This window comes from Rhinatrema bivittatum, chromosome 16 (genome assembly GCF_901001135.1).
Source record: "Rhinatrema bivittatum chromosome 16, aRhiBiv1.1, whole genome shotgun sequence".
Taxonomy (NCBI): Eukaryota; Metazoa; Chordata; class Amphibia; order Gymnophiona; family Rhinatrematidae; genus Rhinatrema; species Rhinatrema bivittatum.
Window position 1 is genome coordinate 12297260 of NC_042630.1, and position 12491 is coordinate 12309750.

Sequence of the window (12491 nt, forward strand, 5' to 3'; positions counted from 1 at the left end):
TATTCTCTAAGTCAACTTGATTAATAGCAGTTAATGGACTCCTCCTCCAGGAACTTAGCCAAACCTTTTTTAACCCAGCTTACACTAACTTCCGTAACCACTTTACCCATGTAACTAGGTGTTTAAAAATTGCTACAACATATACCATTGAATTGTCTGTAGATTATACACGTCTAAGTGCACTTTACATGCATAAATGGCCTTTTGAAAATTGCTACAATAGTATATTACATTTACACATGTAACTCCTTTGAAAATTACCTCCAAAATGTCTATGAAAATCAAAGCAATTGCACCACATTGTTCAGTAACGGTTGCAGTGCAGGGAAATGCTGACCTTCAACTCTGTCAAGAAAATTGTTGAGTTCATTGGGATTAATTTGAAAATATGGGTTGTGACGATTTGAATCAGATTTGGTGATGTGTTTTATCATAGTGAATATGTTACATTTTTATTCTATTATATCAAATTGATTTTATTGTGTTGAAATATTTAAATTATATATATATATATATATATATATATATATATATATATATATATATATATATAAGAAAGAAAAAATATTCTACACTAGGCTATAAGTTTTGCATGCAGCCTTCTCAGAGATTTGAAATGTTCTATGTAATCCTGATCATGAAGAATTTGGCGAACTTGCTCTTTAAAAATTTGTAATAGTTCTGTAAATAGCTCAAGTGCGACTTTTCTATATGCAACAAATTCTTCAGTAAGGGCTATGACCCATAATAAAATGACACTGTGCAGTGATCTTAAAAGGAGAAAACAAGGACTTGGACAACAGATCTAAAATCTTCAGTACTGAAAAAGTACCCAAGGTGGCCTACACCAGCTGTAGTTTAAAACAGGCAGCTTTTAAAACCGCCTGAAAGGAAGGCCTAGCGTCAAGATTGATACCTAAGTCAAGGACTTCGACTAAAAATGTATAATCTTCTCTGCTGTGCTTATGCAGAACCCAATTGAGGACAGCCCAGCCTAACTACTGATGTTACTTTTTAAGAGGTCTTTTATCTTTTTATTATTTTTACTGTTTAAAATTTATTAGTTTCTATTTATTTGTCACCACTTTTATTTTAAATTGTTGCTTTATACCTGTGTTTTATATAGCCAATTTACATCTGAGTTTTTATTGATTTTTTTTTTTTTTATTTCTCATTTTCAAACAAAATACAAACATAATAAATTTGCATTTAGAAATACATGAATTGAGTTGCACTATAAAATTAAAGAAAAAATTAAAGAAAAATCAATTTCTCCACTATATAACAAAGATATCCTAAAGTTCCAACTCAATTTCATTAATATCAAACAAACTTGAGAGCTAGTTGAGTCGTTAGAGAGAAACAAGGGGAGATAAATCACAGAAATTTCTTATTAAACTAAGAGTAAATGGGCTCGGGAAAGCAACCTGACCGGTCACCGGGGAGAGGGGAGCTGCTGCTTCCACTACTGGACAACAGAAACAGGTGGGGAGGGTCAAGCAAAGAGCTGACACTCGCGATGTACCAACCTCTCTCTTTGTCTCTTCTCTTCATTTCCTCACCATACTTTAGGCTTCAAAAGTTTAAGAACCAGGGGAGATTTCTGTGTCCGTTTTCTGGGGGCAAGGGGAGGTAGTGATATCCATGCTGACTTGCCCCAATGGATAGTCAAATTAGGCTCACTTCCAGGAAACAAACTGTTGACTAGAACACTCTTAGAATATCTTTTTCATCTGGATCCACAGACAGTCCAGGGCCACAACAGCAACTCTTAACCTTGATGGAAGACCCAAATCCCATAGCCCAGATTTCATCAATGGGATTAAGGGAATTAGTTAATTCTGAAGTTGTACAACCTGAGGTGAGGAAAAATATAGGAGGGTGGTAGGGATCATGAAAGCTCTGGACCTCAAGAGTTGGTCACAGAGCTTATTGACCCCCAAAATATAACACTGGGAGATGTTTGGAGAGTTTTGGTTGGTTTACAGAAGACTAAGGAGCGAATTTTAAAAGGCCCCCGCGCGCCGGCGGGCCTTTTTTGCATAGGCCTCCGGCGCGCGTAAGTCCCAGGGCTTTCGAAAAGGGGCGGGAGGGGGAGTGTCCGGGGCGTTCCCAAAACGACGCTGCATTTTGGGGGCGTGCCGCTGCGTTTCGGGGGTGGGCCCAGGGGCGTGGCGCCGGCCCAGGGGCGTGGTCGAGGCCTCCGGACCAGCCCCCGGGACCGGAGGACGGAGCGGGGCTGCCAGCCGACACGCACAAAGTTAGGGGGGGTTAGATAGGGCCGGGGGGGTGGGTTAGGTAGGGGAAGGGAGGGGAAGATGGGGGGAGGGCGAAGGAAAGTTCCCTCCGAGGCCGCTCCGAAATCGGAGCGGCCTCGGAGGGAACAGGCAGCTCGCGCTGGGCTCGGCACGCGCAGGTTGCACAAATGTGCACCCCCTTGCGCGCACCGATCCTGGATTTTATAAGATACGTGCGGCTATGCGCGTATCTTATAAAATCCAGCGTACTTTTGTTCGCGCCTGGTGCACGAACAAAAGTACGCGATCGCGCAAGTATTTAAAATCTATCCCCATGTCTAGATCAGTTGTTCAAAATAATAAAACAACTGTTGAGATAAAAAATGTGATTGAAGACATAATACTCGAATGAATCAATTAGGAGAGCAAGGAAAAACAGTGGATGCTCAATTAAATGTAATACAGGAGGTTAATAATTCCTTCATAAAAGATGGATTAGTGATTCATAGGCAGATAGAGAATCTGGAAAATTTTAATCGTAATAGAAATTTGAGATTTTTAAATTTTCCTGAAACCAGATTGCTATCACCTATTGAACTACTAAAAAAAACTACTTAGTAGAGATTTTGGCTATTTCAGCAATTGATGAGACTAGTATCTCTAAGATTTATTATTATTTATTATATCCCAAGAACTAGGTTATGGACCTAGGTTATATCCCAAGAACTAGGTTATGGACCTTGTTCAACAGTCTCCAAATCTGACATCATTCTTGGAATCATCTTTGGATGATATTCCACAGAGGGCAACTCTTATAGTTACATTTTGTAGAGAGAGGGACAAAAATCAGATCCTATAAAAGTATTTCCTAAATAAAGATTATTTGTTTTGCAGTCAAAGGATCCAAATATTCCCTGACGTCTCTCTGGTAACACAATTAAGGAGGAGACAATTTTTAGCTCTGAAGCCAAGAGTGTTGTCTCTTGGGGCAACATTCTTTTTAAAGTTCCCCTGTAAATGTTCTATTGTTTTTCAAAAGAATAAATTGATATTTCAAGAACCCCCCCTCACCTAGAATCCTTCCTAGTGGATAAAGAGCAAGGTTGAGGTAAATTGTCTGCAAAATAAAGTATTTTTTCTCCTTATTTCTGTAATGAGTACAATTACAGATTACTTGATTTATTACTTTGAAATATTCTCCCATAATGTGGACTAATGGTTTTTTGTAAGTAATTCATATAAATGGTGTTATGAATGTTTGTCATTCTTCTTTTTTGTAACAAAACTATTTCCTGATTTTTTGCAAATGTAAATGTGTTTAAAACTTCAATAAAATATAAATTAAAAAAAAAAAAAAAAAAAAAGAGCTCTCTTAGAAACTCTGCTACATTTCCAGGGGGGCGAGGAGGGGGTTTAATCTAACAATTGTATTAATTTAGGGTGTTCCACTCCGATTTAAAATAAAACTAGGGATTTTAATTTCATTTTCGCTGTAATTTTCAACTGAGTGTAAATTTTATCCACCTAGAGAGCACTGTGTGATATACTTGGCCATTTTAAATTGTGCTTTTCCACTGATCCTTGCCTCCTAATTCAATGCAATTGCATTGATAAGCAGTTACATGATTCTGCTTAGGATGTCATCATATTTCATCTTGATCCTAACATTACTCTGGTAACAGCCTCATCAGAAAGAAAGTTTCCTTTCTTACATGTTTGGGATTAAAATCTGCATTAGATATTGGGTTTGAGGTTTCTATAGTATAAAGCAAATGATTACATCCTGAGACCGCAAGTCGAGATTACATGAATTATGTCTCAAGACAAAAATCAATAATGAGTAGACATCCCCTTGCTGATATCTGTTTCCATGGATTCAAAACCAGCTAGCAGCAAACCTAATAATGTGTTACACTATATAAAGTAATATGTGGCCAATCCATCTCTGTCACAGCACTCCCCAATGTGAGTGATCAACAGTAGTAAATACAGCTGCTTCTGACATTGCTGGCAAGAACTTGAGGCCATGCATGAATTCTCTTTTTGCTCTACTTGTGATCTTACAGAAGACCCATGAAAGTAAAATGAGAAGCTAATTGAAGAGCGATGAAGATATCCCACCAATCAAATTATAAGAGTTAGGGAAGTAAACTATAAGTTGACATCCGACTTCTGGCCCTCTTCTCATCTCTGTCTAATTCCTACCCCCGAAGGTTTCTCATGTTCTTCCTTCAGATTCAAATGCTAGTATTTTCCATGTATCAAAATTTTTATTTTGTGATCCTTGAATTTTAAGCTTGTCTTCAGCAGCAAATTCATGGATTCATCTCATGTTCTTATCACTGAAGTTCTCTGTGTCCATTTTATGAACAAGAAGGCCCTCAGCAACTGCAATCAGAATCCTCTACTTTTTCTGATCTCTAATTTGCCTCTTTCTTCAGAATTTTGCAAAATCCAGATTAATCCTTATCTCTTCTCCATCTGTGTGAAAATAAAGGTTGGAAAACAACTGCAAAAGACTCCTTTATTTGGAATAGAATCGTAGCTTGCTTATCAGAATTACATTCACTTCATCAGATGAATACCAAATGATCAAAGGAAACTAATGTCTGAATCTACAAGTAAGATATTGCTTGAATTACTACAACAGTGTGTATCAGGGCTCTGAAATCTATTTACTTTGATATATGAAGAATTCTGAGAGTAGCAAGAAAAGTCTGAGAAGGACTTCAAACTTCCTTACGGTAGATATGTAGATGGTCATTTTATGGCAGCCCATAACCTTCTAAATTCTGTGCTTAATTTCTCCCTACTGACTTTAGCTTGAAATGTCTTAGTAGGTTTATGCCCTTAAGTCTACTCTGAAAATGCACAGGTTGTCTTGCTACATGCATACACATAACAACAAAAAGTTATATCTGCATTCATACTTGCATACATACATTTAACAATTACAAGCTTGTGCATACATGCTGTCATCACCCTAACTCTGCCCTTGGGCATGTCTTTTGCTTCTGAGGGTTAAAGTACACATGAAATGGGATTTTGCTTGTATTTTTACATGCACAACCCTCTAATTGGTTTCTAAGTACCACTTATGTTCCCAAAATAGGGTATTATGCCTGTAAATCATTTTGTTTTTGAAAATTGTCCACTGTAGGCTTGATTTTTTTTTTTTCAATCTACCACCTTGCTAAACCAGATTGTTGCACATAGCTTGTCTTGTCTGGAAATCCGCCGGTCATGTAGTTTTAGATGGAAGCAAGGAGGGGCAGTTTCAGGGGGTGTGAAAATATCATGCATACAAGACATTTTCAAAAGCATTTGGCAGTTTCAGGGGCTGTGAAAATATCATGCATACAAGACATTTTCAAAAGCATTTGAGCTAATTTACTGTGTTAGGCCATCCAACCAAACAGCAGATGAACAGTTCATGAGTATTTTTATTGCTCCTATTTTATGCTGATTATCACAGAGAAACTACTCAGGCAGGCTTTCTACAAACATGAGCATAAGGTACACGAGCTAGAAACATCTGCAGGCAACTATGTGGGATACTGGAAAATTGCACATAAGAGAAAGAAATTGAAATACAGCCGATTCTGATGCTGAGTGATACTTCAGATAATTTGGAAATGATTAATCTGCAATTATTAAACTCACCAATGTTTTATGGCATTGGGTATCCATTCTTTTGTATTACACCCTGATTCTTCTTCCAGCAGGATGCAAGATATGGAATTTGGAAATCAGACACTGGTGATAGAGTTCCTTCTTCAGGGATTCACCAATGTTCCAGAGGAGAAACTTGCACTTTTCCTGGTTTTTCTAGCAATCTACATTCTAACTCTTGTAGGCAACGTAGGAATGATACTAGTGATACGGTTTGTACCATTCCTTCACACCCCCATGTACTTTTTCCTCAGCAGCTTATCATTTATAGACACCTGTTACTCATCTGTCATTGCTCCCAAAATGCTTGTAGACTTCCTTGTTGAAAGTCCGGCCATTTCCTTCTCTGGATGTGCCGCCCAACTTTATTTCTTTGTGGCACTCGGGACTACTGAATGTTTTGTTCTTGCAGCAATGGCTTACGATCGATATGCTGCCATATATAACCCATTGCTTTATTCAACCATTATGTCCAAGAGATTGTGCCTACAGCTGGTAATGCTTTCGTTCATCGGTGGATTTCTGCACTCCAGCATTTATGTGACTGCAACATTTCATTTACCATTCTGTAAAACCAATGAAATCAGTCATTTCTTCTGTGATCTTTTACCTCTCTTAAAGCTTTCTTGCGTCAGTACCAAATTCATCGAAATACTGTTGTTTGTCTTCACGGGTTCCATTTCTATGGGCTGCTTGTTAATAATACTTGTTTCTTATTTCTGTATTTTGTCTACCATACTGAAAATCAGTTCTGGAGGGGGAAGGCAGAAAGCACTCTCCACCTGTGCTTCCCACATCACTGCTGTCTCCTTATTCTATGGGACAATTGCATTCATGTACTTACGACCTAGCACAAGTTATTCAGTGGAGCAAGACAAAGTGGTATCCTTAATATATACTAATATAATCCCCATGTTGAACCCTCTGATCTACAGCGTAAGAAACAAGGAGGTGAAGGCAGCCTTGAGGAAAATGTTAAGGAACAGCTTCTTGTAGCATTAGAGATAGAAAAGATATAATACACCCTTGAAGTTCTTTAGAATTTCAATGTACTATTCTTCTTTGCATTTATTCTCGCCCGTCATATTCCTGAGTTAGCTCATATTGCCAGAAGTTTAGTTTGACAAAATATATTTCAGCTTTTTTGACATAATAAACACTCTTTTCTTGAGCTCTTCTGACTATTTCTTTTTTTACTTTCACTTTCTTAGAGCTTAGGAGAAGTATGGAATGTAAACCATGGTTGACTATTTTTTTCCTTCTTTATTGCTCCGACTGTTTTCTTCTAGAGTCTTATAGGCATCTCATCCTGCTGTCTTTCCAAATATGGTTCAAACCTAGTAATCCCAGGCTGAAAAGAAAGCAAAGAAAAATATGGAGTTTCTGAAAACTAAGGTGGAATCTGGTTGAAATTTTCCAGACATTGATGGGCACAGTAAGACCTTTGTCCTTCAAGAAGAAAGGGAGAAGAGAGGATTGTCAGTATGCCTGTGTACAAGGATGAAAGATGATTTTAAGTTTCCAAAAGGGCTCACCAAATCCAGATGCAGGATGCCTTGAAGTAGCTTGGTATTATGCCTTCATTGAAACATTCCACAGAATAGGGGTTGCACCTCAGGACAGCGTGAGCGCAGGGCCAGTGGAAGCCCTAGGCGAGCTAGGCCTGGGCCTAGTGTGCTGACCATTAGGGGGTGCAAGCCATATGGGGCTGCCACTAGCGATAGGTAGGAGTTGGGGCTGCCACCAGGGGCAGGGGGGAGTCGGCGCAACTGCAGGGGATGGCACAGTCCCTGTGTGAGCAAACAGGACATTGAATGGCGCATGGCATTTTGGAAATGGTATAATTTTGATGCGGCTTAGAGGATACAAAACAATACATCTGTGTGCACTTTGCTTGTATGTAAAGCAGTACATCCAGCCATTTCAGGAGAAAATAATCTGTTTGTAAACCTCCCGAAACCAAAAGTTATATTATGCCATCAAACCTTGCTGCTTTGGAACACAGGCAGAGAGAGCTGCAAAGTAAAACACCAAGAATCAACAAATTCCAGGCAGTCAATTGTCCTTTTTTTTTTTAAGAGATTATCATAAGCTTCGAGCATGTTCAGTGCATTGGATTAAGGATATAATATATCTTCAGTTTGTGGAAGCTTACATCTAAATTGTTCTCTCCTGTAATAGCCGGATGCTCAACAATAGATACAAACTACATGCTGACACTTACTTCTAGCTAGGTCCGGAGACCAGAAATCCGGTCTAGGATCTATCTATCTATCTATCCACCTCTCCAGTAAATCATTTAGAAGTATGTTCAAGCTCAAGTGACAGTTTTTGGACAGAGGATATTTATAAAGCAGAATTCCTCATTCCATAAAGTTATCTCTCAGTGTTGCAACTTTATTTGAATAAGATTAGTTGCTCAAGCAACCAATTCATCCATTAGGCAAACTAGGGGCCCGCCTGGAGCAAAAGAATTTGGGAGGTAGCACAACAAAACAGGAGTCCTCAGAGCGTGCTGCTCCATCAGAAACACCATGTCCTGGAGCGCGCCCCCCCCCCCCCCCCCCCCTCACATATACAACTAAATGTGGTCAAAAGCAGCATTGCAGCTGTGCATAATTAAAAAAAAAAAAAAGCGTGTATAAGTTTATCAACTATTAGTCAAGTAGACTTGGGGGATCACAACATCTTGCTTCCCCGGAGCTAGAAATGAACACCACAGAATGGATCCCCCGCGTGAGAACCCGTTGGGCGCTCCTTTCAGCCGACAAGGCTCGGTCATTGTCAGAGACATATACTTATTTATTTTAAATGTTTAGTACCCGCACACCTCTGATAACGTTTATGGTGGGGAAGGAAGCAAACGTGCATAGCAACAAAAACATAAAAGAAAGATATGGAAAAAAAAAAAAGCCCAGCAACAACTAATAAAAAAAAACTGTCCTCTGCATCACACGATACTTTCCAGGAACTGCTGCAGTAAGGCCTAAGGACAGATTTCTAGCCGCTGCCTGAAATTTTAAGGATCTAGCTCAAACACTTCCTTTACTGAGCACCTTTACCGTGGTACTTGAAGGTTTCCAGGCAGCTTAGTGAGCCTGGATGGAAAAGGCCCAATTGCATGTTTCATCTAAGTGAGCCAATTGAAAGGGGTTGGGACTACTCCTAGCAGACTATGCAAAACATGGAAGACACGAGCCAGGATGCTTGGCTTGATGGACCATTGATTATGACCCGCTTTGGAATTTCTTTAAATATATTCTCTTATTAAATAAGTCATTTTTATGCAATATCTCGCCTGATTTCAAGGTTTTTTTTTGTGTGAGTACCGAATTCATTGCTTTTTTAACTCGCAGCTCTTTTTCTCTTGGCTTCTTGTTAATAATATTTGTATCTTGCCTCTAGATCTTGTCAAGCATATTGAAAATCAATTCTGGGTATGGAAGGCAGAAAACATTTTCTGCTTGTTCCCTTTCTCCATCACCTATATACCTTCCTCTAGGGGGCAATTTCATTCATCTACTTATGTCCTGGCTTATAAGGAACAGAATAAAGTGGGGTCTGTAATTAATTTCATTTATGTGTGGGTGTTTTAAAATATGACTTAGGTGCATAAATCCTACTTTATTGTCACACATAAAATATGCGTGCTTATATTTTTAAAATAAGTAGGAAAAGGACATGCGTTCAATGCATTGAATATATTCGTGCATAAGCATTCATACAGATGTAAGTTGCGTAATTTATAATACATTCACATCTGATAAGTTTTTGGGTTATAAAATACTATCATAAATCTGTGTGCGGCCTTATGCGCTTGTATAGGCCACCACACTCAGATGTTTGAAATGCAGAGTGCATTTTCTCAATTCATTATTTTCTATTCACAAAGTATCCCCGCATGAAAACGAAATGAAAGTTTTTGCGAGCACTTTTTTTTACCTGTGGCAAAATTCAAAGTGAAAGTAAGTGCAGGCGTTTGCTTTTTGTTGCAAGTAAAATGTGACTTTTTCCTAAAATGCAGAGAAGGTTTTTCTCTGTTCGTTCTCTGTTCTCTCTGTTCTCTTTTTTTTGTAATAAACAGATTCAATAAAAAGGGCAAGATTTTCAAAGGCGCGTACCCCCCCCCCCCGAAAACCTGCCTGAAGTTCCCCCTGCGCGCGCCGAGCCAATGTTGAGTAGGCTCGGCGGTGCGCGCAAGCCCCGGGACGCACGTAAGTCCCAAGGCTTTCCTGGGGGGGTGTCTCGGGGGCGTGTCACGGTGGCGCATCATTTGGGGTGGGGCCATGGGCATGGTTCCGGCCCGGGGGCATTTCGGGGTGTGGCAGAGGCCTCTGAAACAGCTCCCAGGCCGGGGAATCGCACAGCCGGTGCGCGCGAGTTACGCCTGCTTTGAGCAGGCGTAACCTGGAATAAAGGTAGGGGGGGAGTGGGTTAGGTAGGGGAAGGTGGAGAGGCGGAGGGAACAGAGGCAGGCTGCACGGCTCGGCACGCGCAGGCTGCCGATTTTGGGCAGCCTTGCGCGCGCCGACCCCGGATTTTAATGGACACGCGCGTATCTATTAAAATCCCACGTGCTCTCGTTTGCGCCTGGTACGCGAACAAAAGTACGTGTGTGCGTAACTTTGTAAAATCTACCCCAAAGTGAACAATGAACTGTTGTACAATTTTTTACCCATTTTTTGTTTTTATCATTATTAATCTGCACAATTGGCCTGATTTTCAAAAGCATTGTAAATGAACTTTTCCCGCATAAGTGGGCTTCGGAAAATTGCTACAATATGTGCCATTGGACTGTCTATAGGTTTTACCCGTGGTGTGCTTTTGAAAATTGCTAAGATGGTATTTTACATTTATACGTGTAACTCCTCTGAAAATTCACCCGAGTATGATCTTCCGCATAGTTTTGGGGGTCACTGAAAATCCAACCAAGCGCGTTCAGTAGGGATATGCAGAAGTAGAATTTTTGTTTTGGCTTGCTTATTCATTTTGATTGTCACATCATTCATTTGGTTCATGTATTGATGTACTTATTTTTTTAAATTGTGTGTTAACTGCCTATCACCATTTTTAGGCAGTTTACACAGTTATACTCATAACAATTTTAAAACAGCATCACTATTACTACCATAATAAAACATAAATAGATACGATTTAAACAACATGTAATAAAAACGAAAACATCAGCATACAAAAATGTAAAAGTGCATCCACTGGAGTCAGCTACATCTTAGGCAATTAAATGGCATAGTAGCCAGACCATATCCTTGTGTCCTATTCTTTCTTAATGAATAAAAATAATATACATTTGTAATTTTTTCCATTTCCCATTAGCTTAAAAGGGGAAAGTAATGTAGTCTATTTTGAGCTCAAATATTGGTGTTTTCTGATCAGTTCTAATGAAACTTGTGGGTAGATAACATCTGAAGGGGGGAGAAAAGTCCATTGTACCAAGACAGTGGCAAAGTGGCACCAAAGGTGGCATGAAAAGCTTAAGGCACCGTAAAGGGGTAAAATGGTACCCAAATGACATAATTTTCCAAGGTACATAAAGTGTAAAGTCTGAGGTATGGCAGCAAGGTTGAGATGAAGCCAGACTCCATGACGGATACGGTGACAATGCAAAGTGGCAAGACCACCAAGGTGTATCATTAGTTAGGGCAGCTGCAACTTGATTGGTACCCTGTCCTGCCTACTTATCCTCTTCCTCCACCTCTATTTTGTTCTGGCTATACCTTCACTTTGGAATTTCTTGGTTGCTATACTTCAGTGTCACTGTAGCACTTTTCATTGGGCCATAGGCCTCATTTTTTTATTTTACTTATTTATTTTATTTATTTAAAATATTCACTGTCATGATGCCGTGAGAGAGAAGGGTCGCATGTTGCCATCTCTCCGGGGATTCCCTCTCCCTTTTGGCTCATAATAATCCTTTTTAGAGCAGTGCAATCTCTACATATTGTTGAAAATGGCTTCTCTACCTCCTGCTTTCGAGAGATGGTGTCCGTTTCAGGATAGCTCCCAGAATGTCGACACGAGTGGTGCACAGGGACCGGGAGAAAATAAGACCAGGAGAGCTCAAAATGGCTGACCTGAACTTTTAATTACATGTTAACTTAATCCACCTAGAGCACAATGCGATACATTCAGCCATTTTAAATTGGGCTTTGCCACTAATATTTGCCTCCAACTTAGATGTAGTTGCATGATTCTGCTTAGTATGTCATCACTATGATGACAGCTTCTAACAGGGCTATGATGACAGCTTCATCTGAAGGCAACTCTCCTTTCTTACACATTTAGGATTATAATCTGAGTAGATGTCAGATTTGAGGTTTCCATTACGTAGAGAAAATGATTATATCCTGAGGCCACAAGTGGAAATTACATGAATTACGTCTCAAGGTGAAATACAATAATTAGGCATACCCTTGCCATTATATGTCTCGGTGGATTCAAAACTAACAGGCAGCAGACTTTATAATGTGTTACACTATATAAATAGCATGTGGCCAATCCATCTCAATCACAAAACTCCCCAAATGTAACTAATCAACAACAGTAAATACAGCTGCTATTGAA

At 39.5% G+C, this 12491-nt stretch overlaps 2 protein-coding genes across 2 annotated transcripts in view; one reads left to right on the plus strand and one right to left on the minus strand.

Moving 5' to 3' along the window:
• Window positions 1–12491, minus strand: part of LOC115077831 (olfactory receptor 5V1-like) — a 284159-nt gene that overhangs the window by 236420 nt on the left and 35248 nt on the right. The window lies entirely within an intron of this gene.
• Window positions 5964–6905, plus strand: LOC115077832 (olfactory receptor 1020-like). Its single transcript, XM_029580125.1, has one exon. It carries the CDS (start codon window positions 5964–5966, stop codon window positions 6903–6905), a length of 942 nt encoding a protein of 313 aa, XP_029435985.1.